Source organism: Poeciliopsis prolifica, unplaced genomic scaffold (genome assembly GCF_027474105.1).
Source record: "Poeciliopsis prolifica strain line A6 unplaced genomic scaffold, Auburn_PproV2 SCAFFOLD333, whole genome shotgun sequence".
In the NCBI taxonomy this organism is placed as follows: domain Eukaryota; kingdom Metazoa; phylum Chordata; class Actinopteri; order Cyprinodontiformes; family Poeciliidae; genus Poeciliopsis; species Poeciliopsis prolifica.
Genome location: NW_026562708.1, coordinates 1,547 through 19,406, shown reverse-complemented (window position 1 = coordinate 19,406; position 17,860 = coordinate 1,547). Strand labels below are relative to the sequence as shown.

At 40.4% G+C, this 17,860-nt stretch overlaps 1 protein-coding gene and 1 pseudogene across 1 annotated transcript; one reads left to right on the top strand and one right to left on the bottom strand.

Annotated features, from left to right (window-relative positions):
- The first annotated feature begins 6,906 nt into the window (after positions 1 to 6,906).
- Positions 6,907 to 10,926, top strand: LOC129357900 (uncharacterized). The gene is made up of 2 exons (XM_055026846.1): positions 6,907 to 7,141; positions 9,639 to 10,926. The coding sequence occupies exons 1-2, from the start codon at positions 6,919 to 6,921 to the stop codon at positions 10,253 to 10,255; spliced, it is 840 nt and encodes a 279-aa protein (XP_054882821.1). The 5' UTR covers positions 6,907 to 6,918; the 3' UTR covers positions 10,256 to 10,926.
- A 1,424-nt stretch (positions 10,927 to 12,350) lies between these two features.
- LOC129357898 (high affinity immunoglobulin gamma Fc receptor I-like) lies at positions 12,351 to 14,118 on the bottom strand (annotated as a pseudogene).
- Positions 14,119 to 17,860: the final 3,742 nt, after the last annotated feature.

Genomic DNA, 17,860 nt, shown 5'->3' with positions numbered 1-17,860 from the left:
ACACAATGAGCTTCAGTTCATCTGGTGGTTCTGACAGAACATGGTGTCGATCTGAGCAGAACCGATGGAACCAAGGAAAACAGAAACACTACGATTCAATGAGAGTCAGAACTTTCTCTGCTCAGATTATTGGATCAGCCAAAGCCAGACAGAGAGCAGGAACCAGTCCAGCTGTTTGGTTCCTCGGCTGTTTGGTTCCTCAGCTGTTTGGTTCCTCAGCTGTTTGGTTCCTCGGCTGTTTGGTTCCTCGGCTGTTTGGTTCCTCAGCTGTTTGGTTCCTCAGCTGTTTGGTTCCCTGCGGGTCAGAACCAGAACCGAGGCAGCAATAATCAGAACAACGACTAAAGTAACTGCAGCTATCAGTCCAACGTGTCGATTTCTGGATCCAGTGTTTCTGCTGCCATCTTGGTTCCCTGCAGAACAGAACCAGGTGTTAGTCTGATCCGACTGCAGATCATCATCAGAAACCGACACTCACCTGTAGGAGGGGGCGGAGCTACATGCAGGTAGACGGAGATGCTGGTGAATGTTGCGATGGTACAATAAACACATGAACAGAAGAATAAAGTTATCATGTATTGTTTCCTGCTGTTCAAACTGAAGCAGGAGGATTTCTGATCAGGATCAAAATCAATGATTATCATATTTATATTGGAAACTAAAATATTTTAATCTTAGACTGTAACTCTGTCCTCACTGTATAGTCAGTATTCTCTCTGCTTTTATACATATTTTTAATGGAATTTGTTTCCCTTGTCCAGTTATTGCTGCTTCACCTGATTTACCCCCTGAGGGGCAATAAAGCTTCTAATCTAATCTAATCTAATCTAATCTAATCTAATCTAATCTAATCTAGTCTAATCTAGTCTATTCTAACTCTGTAAAAGCAGAAACAGATATAAATAAATCAACAGCTCCCCCCAGTGGTCAAACATGTTTACTGTCTTTGACCTTTAATTTAAATACCGATGAACTTTGTGAGGTTTTAATATAATCTACTGTAATCAAAGTGATGACGTTTCATTTCCATGTTTATATTGTAGATCATCTGAAATCAGTGACAATGAATCTGAATCTAAACTGATTATTATTAGCTGAGTGACGTCAGCAGGAGGAGCTCCTGATGTAGGTCTTTCACCTACGTGAAGCTGACACCCCACCTACGTCATAAAATCCAGCAGATAGTCTGATTGGTCAGTGCTCCGTTAGTGCAGGTTTGTGCCGTTAAAATTTTTGTTTGTGCAGCTTTCGTTGTCGAGATATTAAAAGTTATAATTTTGGCTGATGATGTCACCATCTCCCCATATTGCTCCAAAACAAACCAAAATAGTCACCTGGTAGTGCTAGGTTTTGCCGCTGTCCCTTAGGAGATATTTTCTTTCAGATTACAACTGACTACACCTCAATAGATGACTGTGGCCTGTGTTGGACATAACCACAAAGCATGCTGTTATAAATTTCTTATGTCATTGTGTCAGTTAAGTTCTGCAGATTTTCAGCTGTTGTACAATGTACCTTTCTTTGTTTTGAACTTCAATAAAGCTTTAGAAAAAAACAAAATGTCTCATTTTAATAAATGTATTTACATAGTAATTTTTTTCACCAATATAGCTCTCTCCAATAATTGAATCCTGTCAATAGAGGACATATGTAATGTGTATAAGCTGTATGACTGTTCAACTGTGCTTTGGTTTCGGACGTGATCTGAACAATTATATTGACAGTGTTGATGTCTTCTGATTATGCATTTAAAAAAGATTTTGTAAAAATCTATAGCTAACATGCTAGCTGTTTGATTTTTTGGCCTAGTAAAACCGGAAGTGCACGGCAGCTTCATTGGTTCAACAAAGTTCATCCAGGTAATGTAGCCTACTTAATATTTAGTAAATATATTTTAAACCCAACGAGTTTCATTTAATACAATTTATGACACAAAATGTATGTGCATGGGTTTCAAGTACTTTTAAAAATACATAAAATGTTTCGGCAACTTTTACGTAGTTGTGGCTACGTAAGCTTGGCTCCACCCACACTGTACTGATTCCCCCTCCCCCACCTTCCCTTGTTTTTGTGGAGTAGCAAGTGTAATTTCAACCGATCGTAAAAAGTTACTTAGCAGTCTGAAAGAAATCGTTTTGAAAAAGTAATCTTTGGAATTTTTCCAACCCTCTGATTTTGATTTTCGAACAAGGTAAGTAAACTAATCCTCAGTTTTTATGTAAAATATTGACTCAATCCACCCATAAAAGCAGAGATTTATATATGGAAAGCTTACATATGCATTTATTTAAATTCACAACTTATATTTCAAGTATTGACACATAGATAGTGAGGCACTTTCTTTAAGCCTTTAAATTTAATCATGAACACTTAAAGGGCACATCTTCTGAACTCAAATAAAATATAATTTATTCCAAAGGGAAATTAAAATTTAACAAGTACTTAAATTGCCAATTCAAGAGTCGTAACAATGCATTCTTGAATATGTGTATATATATATATATATATATATATATATATATATATATATATATATATATATATAATATATATATATATATATATATATATATATTAGTTAATTAGTAGAATTATAGTTAAATAGTAGAAATGAAATTGGGGAAGCCAACATAAGTTTTTTTAGTTTAAGAGTTTTGTAATTTACAATGCTAAAATATCAATGTTTTGTGGCTTTTTAAAAATTATTTAGGCCAGAATTATTACTTTGAGCAATACTAATCAAAGTCTTTTTGTTTTCTAACTAGATGCCTCGACAGCCAGCCGTAGACAGAGAGTCTCTTTTTGCATTTCTCTGCAAGGCAAAAGAGGCTATCTTAGAAAATATAGCCACTCCAGCTGCTCCTGTCTGGACAGAGCTAAGTCAGCAGTTGGAAAATAAGATGTCAGCAAAAGCCCTATACACTATTGTAAAAATGAACAGACACAACATCTGGGCAACATTAGAAATAAATGTTCAAGAAAGTGACACTGAAAGCCCTGTGGACACAGTGTGAATCTGGCACCACTTCTGGACAACTTTCAGGTTTAAGTTCCATTTAAAGAATGGGTTCAATTTATACCTGAAACTGTTGAATACAACAACAAGTTTTCAACATCTGGCAAAAGGAACTACACTGTTTTAAAACCTGGCACTTGGACTCATGTCATTAATGATCTGGTGTGGAAAAAATTCAAACACACATGTACTTTTGTATTCCAAAGAGCAAAAGGTTATCCAACTGTCACTAATAAGTACATCGACATCAAAGGCTTCTGTAAAGACTGTCAAGGCCATGTTACAATGACATGCGACAGCAAGCCAGCGGTCAACAGCCCAATGGTGCTCCAGTGTTCCATCGAAGGTGCTGACATCTCCCTGCACACTGGCCAGTCCAAAAGATTCATGTCAGGAACCCTTCGTGCACAAATTTCAAAAGAGCTGTGAGGGTAGGATAGAGCCAGCTGGATGGAGGTCAGCAAAGGCATCAGAGTTGATGGCTTTTGGAAATCCCGAACCAAGCCACCTTCCAAACCTTGCAACCTTACGAAAAGCCAAGCAAGAGAGAAAAGACTTGGAATTAGGCGACAAAGACCCCATTCTATCTTTGCAGTTATTAAAATATAGCACACCCAACAGTGGCAGTATAAGAGATATCGGTCTGGATAAATTCTTTTGTCACTATTGGAGTCAAACTCAGATACATGTTTATAAGGCACTGACCAAAAAATGTCCCTCAGTAGTTTGCTTTGATGCAACTGGTTCAGTCGTCAGAAAACTCACACGACCAAATGGTAAATCTGGCCACATCTTCTTATATCAAGGTGTTCTGAAGGGAGACAACTGCTCAGTCCCAGTGGTACAAATGCTATCAGAAAGACATGACATTAATGCAATTGCAACATGGCTGACAGACTGGCTTCGTTCAGGTGCAGCTGTACCAAAGGAAGCTGTGAGTGACTTTTCCCTGGCTATTCTAGGTGCTCTGGTGAAGGCCTTTACTCCTCTTTCTGACCTGAAGTCAGACATTGATGAATGCTTCCGTGTGCTACGTGGGAACCAGTCTGCAAAACTTCCTCCCTGTTACATCAGGGTTGATGTTGCCCACTGCATAAAGATGGTATGCCAGTGGGACTGCCTGAAAAAGAAGTCACACCGTGTCAAAGACTTCTTTGTCAGAGGAATAGCAAAGCTTCTTCAAGCACAAAGCTTGGACCATGCAAAGCAGCTAATACATGCCATCACTGTTGTGGCTCTCAGTGAGGCAGAAGGTGATGATAGCTCTGGAACCCCTCTTGAGTCAGAGAGGTGCAAAAAATACCTGAAAGCACAGATTGCAGAAGACTCCATCATCATTCCAGAAGAAGATGCACAGGAAGTGCATCAAGTCGATCCATGTGATGACTTCCAGACTGACCTACGAGACTGGGTGTCAAACATTTGTGAGGAGAGCAGGACACGCTGCATCTAATGGGGATAGGGATAACATCCATTTCCTCCCTGAGATTGTGCCACACATTATAAGACTTGCAAGTTACTTACCACTGTGGACAGGAATAATGGTTCCCCTCTTCAAAAGTACCAGCCTCACAGCAAGCTCAGCCAATGTTGAAGCAGAATTCAAAAATGTAAAACATGGCCTCTTCAAACATGATAACTTACCCATTCGAGTCGACCGCTTCATTTCTAGGCATCTTTCCTTCATCGAAGGAAATATGCGGATTTGCTCTGCAAAAGCACAACAGGAGGAGAGACAAGTTGCATCAGCAGAAGTTACAGAAGCTGACCCTGCATTCATAATTACCCACAATGCTGAAGGTAGCAGAAACATGGATTTTAGCGATGTGATGGAATCGGAAGCCACCAGAAACCTTTCCACCGCAGATGAAAACATGGTTGAAAACTGGAGAGGACAAATTCTTCCACCCAAAAAGAGGAATAGGACTTCATACCTGAGTTCCTGCACTGAATGGATCCATGCAGATTCATCATCTGGGGCCAAAAGAGTGAAAGTGGGACTATTGAAAAATGGAAACATGCATCAGCCTGTTAAAGTTGGGACATTGTCACTCTCTGTGTTAAACACCTGCTCCTATGATGCCTTTTGTAAGTGCTTATGCTGTACTTTCTGTGACAGCTCTGCATTTCAAAATCTTGTCATGAATGACAGTGATAACCCACTCTTGCAGCTGGTGAAATCCATAGCTACAGATGGTGTGACCCCGAAGACATACTTGCAGAGGGCAGATCTGCTTAGTTCAATGTTTGCAAAAACACAGTTGAGGTCTGGCGCCCACCAAATTGATGCACAGTGCAATATTTCCACTATTATTGGGAAGACAATGAGAAATGTATCAAGCGTTTACCTCTCAAAACTCTGCTCTTCACAATACTGCCACCTAAACAAAGGAATGACGAGGGAAGTACCATTTGTTTTACCTGACATTTCTGTCCTGAAGAATTCTGGCATGGCTCAGCTTGGCACTTCAGTAGAAAAAGGACTCCTCCTTCCACAGTCTCCCTGTCTCCGACCACTGGAGAATGAATCAGAATGCCCATCTCCATTCAAAACAGGAGCCAGGAACTCAGGAAACGTTCTCTGTGCAGGAACTGTTACTCACACATACAGCTTTGGAGGAATACTATGGGTTGACACTGACCTTTCAAACCCAACAGAATTTGCGTTAAGTGAATTTCCCTCCACTATGGTTCTCCAAGGAAAAACACTAACTTTGAGAGGAATCGTTGCTTTCAGGGGAAGCTTGACCAAAGATGGCCTTGGACATTACACTGCATACTGCCGGAGAGCTCCATCTGTGTGGGAGCTTTATGATGACCTTGCCAATATCATGAAGACAGTGTCTGAAACAAACAAAATACTTCCACATGCAGTGCTATACACAGCAGATCTGTGATAGAAAAAAGTTGGGGAGAAAGTTTGAAGAGAGCAACATGCCTTGTTTACATACCCCTGATCAGATTTTTTCTTTTTTCTTTTTGCAAGTTCTTATGTGGAAAAGGATTTGATATTTTGAGTTTCAGTTGGGTAAATGTTTTCATATTTCTTTCTGCATAAATCTCAAAAGACAGGAGTTTGTATTCAAAGAGGAGAAATTAATTTCCAATTGTCAATGTTTGTTGTTGTTGTTTCAATTGTTAAAGTTCATTGTTCAAATCAACCCGTTTCTTATTTGACTGTCAACTTATATTGCATTTTAAAACCAGCCACTTCCATGGTTCATTACTTCTCAATTGCCTCACAATGCAGATATTTGGGTGGATGAATAGCTAACCATAACACACATGTATGGAAGTTCATGCATCACAAAAAAATAATAAATTACCAGAGATATTTTTCTTCTAACTGTATTGATTATGCCATGACTTCTTGGCATTATAGAAAGTACCTTTTCTATAATAATTAATAACCTCAATTGCATAAAAACGACACAAAAACAAAACTTACCCACAGACAGGAATTTGCTGGAAGACAACTGAAACAGAGGACAGCATGCAGCAGGTGAAATTAATTGTCCCCTAATTAGGTGAATGTGCTCAGTGAATATTACACTCTGATACCACCAAATAAAGTAAAATAAGATTTTGTTGGTATATTTAGAAAATAGTAAGAATAACAATAATGGGGTCATCTCAAATTCTCATTTGCATAACGAACTAGCCTATTTCATTTTTTTTGTTGGAGCAAGAAACGGGGTGGGGGAGGGGACATAATCTGAAAATATGATAACTTTTAATATCTCAACAACGAAAGCTGCACAAACGAATATTTTAACGGCACAAACCTGCACTAACGGAGCACTAACCAATCAGACTATCAGCTGGATTTGATGACGTAGGTGGGGTGTCAGCTTCACGTATAGGTTCCTCTTTCGCCTGTCTGGCTGTAATGCGCGTTCCCGATGCAGAGGGAACAGATTTTCACAGGGGAACCGAATTGTGTTCTGTTTCGCCATTTCCTGTTTACAGCCAGGTGTGCCGCTCAGTGTGCGGAACACGACAGACGCCACAGTGTCAGGAGTAACATGGACTCAAGCCACCGAACCTCTCTGCGCTTCAGAAGAGGCGCACAGTTAAAGGTTGTGTGTCTCTTCCTGGTTGCTGTCGGCTTTGGCCCTGCTATTGGTCAGTTCTCTACTTCAAGACATTTGTTTTCTTCTGATTAGAAACATTAACATCTTTGATAAAAACATCATTGACAGAGCAAGCAGCGATTATGTTTATTATTAAACATATTTATTATCAGTCTGTCATTTTTCCCTGCAAGCACATTGTGAGCATTATGACGCGTAGCTTTAGCCATTAGCGGAACAACAGAAAAACTGATAATAATTCATTCTGTCACACGAGGCGCATTATCCTCTGTTGAAGGTTTAAGTGACAGACTGGACACCTGTCCAGGTGAGCCGCCTCTCACCTGGAAGGCAGCTGGAGAAGCAGCAGCAACCTAAGAATTAATACTTCATTTATTATTATTTGTGTTTGTTTTGGACCTTTAGCAGTAAGCTGAGGTTCTAGTTACTTTGTTTTTTGGTTCTAAATATAAATGTTTCTTTGTCTCACACACTACCTGTTTTTCTCCTGACTTTATGTTTTACTGTTGCACTACTGAATGACAGGCCGCACTAAGGAAACCGGTTGATAAATAATTTGAATATTAAATAATATGAGTTCTTCAATAGCTTCTAAGTCGTGTGTCCCATTAACTGAAAATCAGTGTGAAATGATTCTACTGTACAGATGAAGCACATTCATCTTTACTACATCCATCCATCCAGTATCTGTTATGCTGAGCTCCTCTCCTCTTCTAAAGCCTCTGCTACTGTTTTTATTATTTACCTCTTCTGGGATAAATAATAAAAACATCAGCTCCAAAGTTCTGTTGAATCTGAAAATCACAACATGGGAATGTTCTAATATTTACTGGTTGATTGCAGGTTAGCAGAAATACATTACAATCTGGATTTCTTCTGATGATCCAGATCAGAGTCGAGGTTCTAAGATGTGTTTCTGTTTCTGAAAGATTCTGGTATCATAAGGACTGTAATGTGATTGACCTTCACAGCATGAAACCACAAAAGATCTATTAGTTTTTTCAAGTAGGATCAACCACTCTTAATGTCCAGAATCAAATCAAATCAAATCAAATTTTATTAGTATAGCTCATTTCAGCAGCAAGACATTTCAAAGTGCTTTACATCATAAACACAAAAACACAAAGTCATAGAATCAATAAAACATTGTTACATATTAAAACTAATCAGCTGGTTTTTAGTTGAGATTTAAAGGAAGTCAGGGTTTCTGCTGTTTTACAGTTTTCTGGAAGTTTGTTCCAGATGTTTGGTCCATAGATGCTGAAAGCTGCTTCTCCTCTCTTGGTTCTGGATGCAGATCAGAACCAGAACCAGAACCTGAGAGTCTGGAAGGTTGATACAACAACAGCAGATCTTTGATGTATTGTGGTGCTAAACCGTTCAGTGATTTATAAACTAACAACAGTATTTTAAAATCTATTCTTTGAGCTACAGGGAGCCAGTGGAGGGACTTTAAAACTGCTGTTATGTCTCTATCTTCCTGGTTTTAGTGAGAACAGGAGCAGCAGCTTCTGGATCAGCAGCTTCTGGATCAGCTGGTTCTGGACCAGCAGCTTCTGGATCAGCAGGTTCTGGATCAGCAGCTTCTGGACCAGCTGGTTCTGGATCAGCTGGTTCTGGATCAGCTGCAGCTGTTTGCTTGATTTGTTGTACAGGCCTGTGAAGACGCTGTTACAATAATCAATGTGACTAAAGATAAACACATGGATGAGTTTCTCTAGATCTGGCTGAGACATTAGTCCTCTAATCCTGGAGATGTTCTTCAGGTGATAGAAGGCCGATTTTGTTACTGTCTTTATGTGGCTCGCAGGGTTCAGGTCAGAGGTCATCACTACTCCCAGGTTTCAGGCTGATCGCTAGTTTTTAGTTGTAATAACTGAAGCTGTACATTGACTCTAGATCTATAGCTCTAGATCTATAACTCTACATCTCTATCTCTACATCATAATGTAGAGCTGAGTATCATCTGCATAGTTATGGTATCTAATATTATTTCCTGTTATGACCTGAGCTAGTGGGAGAATATAAATATTGAATAAGAGGGGTCCTAGGATTGAACCTTGGGGTACCCCACATGTGACCTTTGACCTCTTTGATGAGAAGTTTCCAATTGAAACAAAGAAATCCCTGTTCTTTATGTAAGATTCAAACCAGTCGAGCACCGAACCGGAGAGTCCAACCCAACTCTCCAGTCCATTCAGTAATATGTCAAAAGCTGCACTGAGGTCCAACAGAACCAGAACCAGAACCAGCACTGTGGTTCTGCCACAGGCCGTATTTATATGGATATCATTGAATACTTTGACTAGGCCAGTCTCCGTGCTGTGGTGAGCATGAAAACCAGACTGGAAAGAGTGAAAGCAGTTGGTCATCATGAGGAAACTATTTAATTGTTTACAGTTTTTTCAATAACTTTGCTGATGAATGGGAGGTCAGAGGTCAGTTCTGTAGAGACTGTCTCTTCTCTACAGTTTAATTCAGAAGGTTCATTTCCATTAATCCTCTCTGTGCTGTTTTCTCTCCTGCAGGTGTGAACATCAATGTTACAGTTGGAGACAATGTCACTCTGCCATGTGAAGCCAACGACTACAGGCTATTAGAAGTTGTGGAGTGGAGCAGACCTGGGGCAGAGATACAAGAGCTTAAATATGTTCTAATGTTTAACAAAAACAACCCAGATCTGGATATTCCAGAACAAAGGTTCAAGGGTCGAGTTGATCTGGTGGACATGGAGAAAGGAAACGTGTCTTTGAAGCTGAGGAACGTGAAACTTGAGGACAGAGGAACATATGAGTGTTATGTTCAGGGAGAAACAAAACGTAATAAGAGAAACATTATGCAGTCAATCAACACTGTCTACCTGCATGTAGCTCCTCCTGCTGCTCCTCCTGCTGCTCCTCCAGGTGAGTGTTTGTCTCTGGATCAGAACCAGCAGGTCCTGGTTCTGGATCTCAGATCAGATAATGATGATCTTCAGTGGGATCAGACTAACTCCTGGTTCTGTTCTGCAGGTGGAGGACACATTGTACCGGTTCTGGTGATGTTTGCTGTGGTTGCTGTTCTAGCTCCTCTGGTTGTGTTTGTCTGGAAGAAGAGAAATGTTTCTCCTCCCCAGGATGAAACTGTAGAGGCTCTTCAGCCCTGACTAGCAGCTGTAAACATCAGCAGATATTGTTATTATGCTTTGCCCTGCTTACATCAGTGTAATCCAGCCATTGGACAGACACAAGACCGAACATTCCTAATGACGGTCCCAAGCCCGGGAAATGGAGAGGGTTACTGAGGAAGGTTGTTTTCCACAGCTGCATAAGGACCAGACCTTCTTGCCTCTTGCTTTCCTTCCTAATCATTGTATGAAAACTTTCATGTTGTCTCTGCCTGGCAGAGCTTAGTGAGCTGGGTTAGACTTGAATCCAGACCGGCTTGATTATCTTATGAGCTCTTATAATTGTGCAGAATGCATGAATGAACCTGATTGAGTGCTTCTACCTGAACAGTCCTTAGAAAGAGTTTTTTTGCATGACACCAGTCAGCTCAGTGGCCTGCAGCCTGTTTCCTGTTAGCACATCCTGTTCATCTCGTCTGAACCACAGAAACCAGCTGCTGCTGGTTCCACTGACTTTGACTGAAACTGGTCTCAACCAGATTTCAGCACAAATAAACCAGTGTTGGTGAAAACGTGGCCTGTTTCCACCTGTCTGCTCTGTTAGTGGCCATGTTCACATGAACGTAGCGCGACGCTCTGCTCTGTCTTGGTTCCAGTGGCTTTGTGGGCGTCTCTCACAGAAGTCCAGCTGTTGCAGGAACCATTTCACTTTAAAGCTGAAGAATATTACTGACTCCTACAATCTGGATCAGAAGACCGTAGCAGAAGAACCGGGTGGACACGGCAGCAGCAACCATTTTAAAATAAATAAAGCACGACTCTTGGGAGTGTGAGCAGCATGAACCCTGAGGAAGAGCAACCAGAGACATGAACTCAGTCAGTTCCTGCCAGAACTATTGGATCTGAACCAGGAACTGTGCAGAACAAGAAGGAAAGGCCTTGTTTCCAGCCCTCATCATCACGGTTACATCCTGAACAACCTGCTTCCCAGTCGGCCATGTTGGTTTTCTCTGGACTCACGTTTGGCCTCAGAGATTTTGTAAAGTTTCCCGTCTGACGTCTGAATGTTGGTGAATGAAACTGGATCAAGTTTTTATGATACCTTGCTTATGAAGCTCTTCACACTGAAGCAGGTTTTGTGATATTCTTGGCTTGGAAGAATCACACAGACAACATGTTGGTATCATGTCTTTATATGGTGGAACATTCAGCCACATCAATACTGATTTTCAGCTGACACATTGTAATAAACTGGCCGACTCAGAACTATACCTGGAACTGTATGTAAACCACTTTATTACAGTTTTATTATTATTTTATTTTAGATAAATAAATACAACACAAGACAAATGTGGATAATTTAATGTTTAATGTGCAGAAGAGGATTTTTGTTTCTGCCAAAGTAACTCAGGTTCATTTTTATCTTCACTGTCTTTATGTTTCTACATCACAAATAATCCTAAAAATAATCCATGCATACAATATTTGAAGTAAAAGAAAAATGTGCATATTTGGTGTTTATTATTTAAAATGTTGTACTTTATGCAGATATATACATAACCATAACTGTGCAAGAATATACTGTGGTTCTATTTTGTACATCCTGATGAAAAATATAGAGCCACTTTTATTTTGCATCAAAATATAGAATGTCTTTACGGTAAATATTAATTTTATTTTTGATTCTTCTTTTTCACAAATATAACTGATAGAATCAGATTTCTCTAAAACCTGATCAGGTATTAAAACAGTTGTGTGACAGACAGGTGACCCGTCCAGGTGACCCGTCCAGGTGACCCGTCCAGGTGACCCGTCCAGGTGACCCGTCCAGGTGACCCCGCCTCTCGCCCAGAACCTGAGTTGGAGAGGCAGCAGAACCTCCTGACCTCTGACCCCACTGGGACAAGCTGTTAGAAAATGGAAGGATGATATTAAAACAAGTGTCTTTCTTGTAAACCGTGTCCAAAGTCGGACTTTGTTTAGGACAGTTTGGACGCTCCTGTTTTACGCTGAGATATTGTGATTGTAGTACCAGATTCCTGTCACCAGGTGGCAGCATGAATCACATGTTCATGGTGTCACGTGATGACTGGATGTTGGTCCAGGACAATTCAGCAGAAACTCATGGGTTGTTTCTAAACCCTGCAGTCAGATGCTGTGACCTTTGACCTCCTGACAGAGAAAGTCTGAGAGGATCAGAGCGATGGACCAGAACCGGGTCAGTGGGTATCATGCTGTGGGCCAGATGTTAAAGGCTTGGAGCTGCTGCAGCAGGAAAACAGATCCAGATCTCTGTGCTGGTGATTTGGACCAGATTTCCTCAGATTGGAGACGAAGCCGCTGAGGCTCTGCAGACGATCCGTCCCTGATGGACGTCTGTCCTCAGCGCTGAGTAGAGGACACATGTAGAGGTTCCTGCAGCACAAACAGTGAGGTTAGTGCAGCTCTGATCCACTCAGTGATCCACTCAGTGATCCACTCAGTGATCCACTCAGTGATCCACACAGTGATCCACTCAGTGATCCACTCAGTGATCCACTCAGTGATCCACACAGTGATCCACTCAGTGATCCACTCTGAGCTGCAGGAAGTCTTTTATCAGCTTCCTGGTCAAACTGCAGACAGGAGGCTGGATCCTCCTTATGTCTGCTGCTCCAACTGGAAACCAGTTTAAACCTCCCAGTTCTCCAGAGCAACTCCAGTTTGACCTGCATGTTTCCTACAACAACAGGAAGCTGGACGACCACAGAGCTGTTAGCTGTTAGCATTAATAACCACTGAGCTGTTAGCTGTTAGCATTAATAACCACTGAGCTGTTAGCTTGTTACCTCTCCTGCTTCTGATTGGCTGCAGCTGGTTAATGAAGGTTTTCAGTTCTCTAATTTCCTTTTCTCCATCTTTTCCTTCTTCAGCTGAAATAAACAGTTTTTGAAAATAATAAAAAACAAAACATGCAACAAGAAAAACAAAGATTAAACTGCATGTCTGTTAAAATGAGCGAAAAAAAACAATATTCAAAGTTCACCTTCAGGTTTCCTGCAGAAACATCGTCTCACCAGAAGAACCAGAGGAATTAATGAGAGCAAAACCAGGAAGATAAAAATGGCAGAAACTGATATGATGGAGGGAAAAGATGAACCAGGAGGAGGAGAGATGGAGGAAGGGATGGAGGTGGAGGAGATTCTCCCTGAAATGAACCAGAGAATCATTTACTTCTTGTTTCCTGATGAAGAGACAGAGAAGCTGCTGACCTCTGACCTTTGACAGAGACCCTGCTGGATGGAGACTCTCCAGAACCGCTGATGCTACATTTATAGAGGCCTTCATCAGAGCTGGAAACATGGAGGAGGGTCATGCTGCCTGCTGATCCATCACCAATGAAGGAGCCATCTTTATAGAAAGCAGCTGGGAGGTTGTGGGTTGGATTCCTTGCTCTGCAGCTCAGAGTGACGTCATCTCCCTCCATCACAGGAGGACAGGACTCTGCAGGATCACTGATCCTTTCAACACAGAGACAAACTACAGCATTTCATCCATTTCCACACAGCAACACTAACTCCACAGTCTGATCTTACCAGAGACAGAGAGCTGGATGCTGCAGCTGCTGCTGCTGCTGCTGCAGCTGTTGCTGCTGCAGCTGCTGCAGCTGCAGCTGCTGCTGCTGGACGATCCATTGATGGACTCACACCAGTACAGACCAGTGTCATATGTGATGAGATAGTTCATGTAACAGGTAGAACCAGCTGGTTTCCCCCATCCATCTCCACATGGCTTCCTGGTCTCTCTGCTGGTGTTTCTCCTCACTGTCCATCCAGCTGATCTGTTTTCATCCTCACAGATCAGAGTCACTGATTCTCTCACAAAGAACTGGGATCTGCTGGGACTCACAGTCAGAGCAACAGCTGGAAGGAAAATCTTCTGCTTTTTATTTTGAATAAAAGTCTCACCATGAAACAAAATGTTCTTGTGGTTTTTGTGCGTCTGAGGTTTTAATGTGTAAAGTTTATACTTTATATACTTAGATATATATAAAGTGAACCAACCTTGCGTTGTTGTGCAGATCAGCACTGAGGTCAGAACTAAAGAGAGAATAAAGAATCATTTTGAATAACTAAATATAAAATATATCTTATATAAATATCTGCATTGCTGGCAGTAAGTCTGATGGTTCCTGCTGAGGGTTGGACTCCACCAGGTCTGATGTTTGTCACTGATTCTGTTTGTTACATTCATGGACAGTTTAGGGTTAGGGTTAGGGTTACAGTGACCCTATCTCTATACCAGCCAAGCTGCAATGACAGATGACTGTATAAACTGTAGCTCCTGTCAATGAATAAAATATCTTTAATTTTTCAGGCCCTGTTGTCTGAAGTTTGTTCCTCTGCAGAGATCAAGAATAAAACAGTCAGACTGACGCAGATCACAGGTTATTATTAGACTCTCAGCTTGGGGCTGAAACTCTCTGGTTAACAACCAGTTAGTTATTAATATTAGCGTCACACTTGTTCCTCAGTTCAGTTCAGTCATGTGACTCAGAGGTTCCTCTTGGACGTGTTCTGAGCTTCCTCTGGTTCTCTGAACCTCTCGGCTCCTCCTGACCTTCAGCTCATCACATGTGGCCGTTTGCTGCAGCAGGAAGGAGGATGACAGGAAGCATCGTCTCTGTGCTGCAGCTTCCCTCATCATCCAGCTGCTGCACATGTTACTGCATGTAACGGCTGTTATGATGGAAACTACAACATGGCTGCAGGTCTGGCATGAAGAGCAAATTCATCACTTTGACGCCTTTAAGCTTCTGATTCACACAAACAGGAAAATATTTAAAGTTTTCTGAGGAAACTAGAGAACATTTAAAACCCTTTTTCTGCTCCGTGATTTAAATACGACTGAAACTGGTTTAAATGCATCTCAAACTGCTTAAATGCGACTGAATCTGGTTTAAATACATCTGGACTCCTTGTTCATCTAGTGAATAAATCTGCAGCCCGTCTCCTCGTCCTCTCAGTGTCTCTCAGTCAACCAGCAGCAGCACATGAACACACATCAGAACACATTTTCTGTACTCACGGAGCAGAAACCTGACGGATGTTTCCTTCATGGCGGCTCTCAGAGATCTGACTGTTTTCACCGGGTTCTGTCAGAACCACACAGTCGGACCCTCCCTCTTCCTTTTAATCAGGAAACACTTTGACTGAAACTAGATGGAGGAAAAATCACTCAGAGTTCAGATTAAACCTTCTGACATGAAATGGATTAAATACATTTAACCTGATCAGCTTTAATTCCTCATGTTTTCAGTCACTTTATTCATTAGACAGTAAAATATCTAATAAATCATCACTGCTCTGGGAAATGAAGCTTTCATTGTTTTATCTAATAAAACTTTATATGAGTCACCATGTAGAAATACTTTATAAAAACCAAACTTTCCTTCAGAGCTGAATGTTTTTCCCCAGCAGGGGGCGCTCTTCCTCAGGCCGCCATGATTAACAGTTTGACCTCCAGAGTTGGGGTCAATCTGACACATTTACAGTCCAGATATTAAAACTGTTCTTATTGTTGAAAGTCTTCATGTTCAGTCAAACTTTCCCTCTGAAGCTGATGGTTTAAAACTGAAAGACAAAATCCTGTAAATTAAATTTGAAAATAAAATAAAAAAAAACCAGGGTTACAGAAATGAACTATAAATCAGTTTTTGGACATGTTGCATTTAATCTTTTATCTGCTGATGTTTCCAGGGTCAGAATTTCTAATGTTTTTGATATTTTAAATATTTTTTAATGAGTAAAATTTGTGACCAGAACCTTAATCCTGTTGTGTCTGTTTGTCCAGCAGGGGGCGCCGTTTGCTCTATGGTAACCCTAACCGCGCCTGGGGGAAGAGATATGATAAATAGATTAAGAGATATGATAAATAGATTCTGTTTCTGTTGTGAAATTTAAAGTGTTTTTGTTTCCATCAGTTATAAAACATTTGGTCTCATTGGGTTTGTTCCAGATCCTCAAACCGGGTCAAAGTCTCAGAACTTTAACTGATCAACATGATGTTGGTCTCCTGGCTGCTGCTGATGTGACTGAATGAATGTTGACCTTTGACCCTATGGGTCAGAATAACAGAAGAGCTGAAGTTGAACAGGAACGATGGAGATTTTTCACTTTAACAGCTGAACTCAGAGGCTCAGCAGCAGATTAATAACCTGGACAGATTAACTCTAATCATCTCAAGATCTCAGATTAAAGCTGAAAATGGGATGGATATTCATGAAATGTTATCAAAGTGATTCAGTTTCATTTCTTCATAACCATAGAAGACTTACTGGGAAACGTTTTGCTGTTGCGTAACATCAGCAGAGATCATGATATGCTGCAGGTCAGGATCTCTGTGTTTTATGAAAACATTTATCTATGATCATAAAACCAGAAACTGCCTTTCATCAGTTAAAGTTTAAACTGGTTTAATGTCTCATTTTACCCATGATGCCTCATTAAACTCAACCTTTCAGAAATTTTTTTTTATTTTCACTTGGAAAAACTCAAAGTTTGGTTTAATAATCAATGATCTGTTTTTAACAAATACTCCCAGGTGATGAATTTTATTAACACATTTGAATAAATTTCCTCCTGTTTTACAATAAAACTGATTTTTATCCACTGATGTTTACAACCATCCAACACCTTCAACTGTTCAGATGGTGATAAAAATATAACTGACACCTTGAGATCAGACTTTCAGACCAAATTAAAGCTTTATTTACACATTAGATATCTAAACATTATTTTCTGAAAATCATAATCCTGTTGAAACAATATGAAAACTGTGACAGCTCAGAGAACATCAGGATCATCGTTTTATTTGTTTATTACGTTTTTAAAAAGTTACTGTTCAGTGGGAATCAGATGTTTGGTGAGTTTTCTGTCTGTAGTTGGATATTCATAAAGAAAATGAATATCTGAAAAGAAAGACACTAAAAGAGACGGAGCATCATTCAGCACAGATCTTCAGCTGGAAACAGGAGGAAACTTTACTGAACTAATAGAGTCAAGCAGATGATTATCCTGAATAATCCAACCTGCAAATCAATGTTTTACATGGAAAGTTTGGGATGTTCTAGAGAACAGGATCTGATCTGAGATCCAAACCAGCAGTTAAATTCATGCAAACCTCAGATTCAGTGTTGGTGTTTTCATCAGTAAGTCTGTTCATATTAGCAGCTTCTGCAGGTTAGAAATGTTACTAATGTTTTATTTTGTAGTAAACCATGCTGCTGAGTTTTAGAAAGTCTAAGTTCTGGTTCTGGAGCAGAAAAGGTTCTGATCATTGCTGCTCTCCACTAACTGGTCAAACTGGTTTCTGGATGTTTGTTTGATTCTGGGAACCTGATGCTGAAAGGCTTTAATGTTTACCTGCAAGGAAACAAACTGGATGGATGTATATCCGCCATGTTGTCCTCATAGCAGACATATCTCAGTGTTTAATCAGTAAACAGAAAATCTGCCTAGTTACTAATGACCAGCTACCAGAATCGTCTCTGTTCTCTATAATTAAATTGTTTTTTTTCCTCGGTTCTGTTTCTCTGCTGTTTCTTTTCCTGCAGATCAGATCAGAATCACTACAAACAGTTTATTCTGGATTCATACCAGAGAA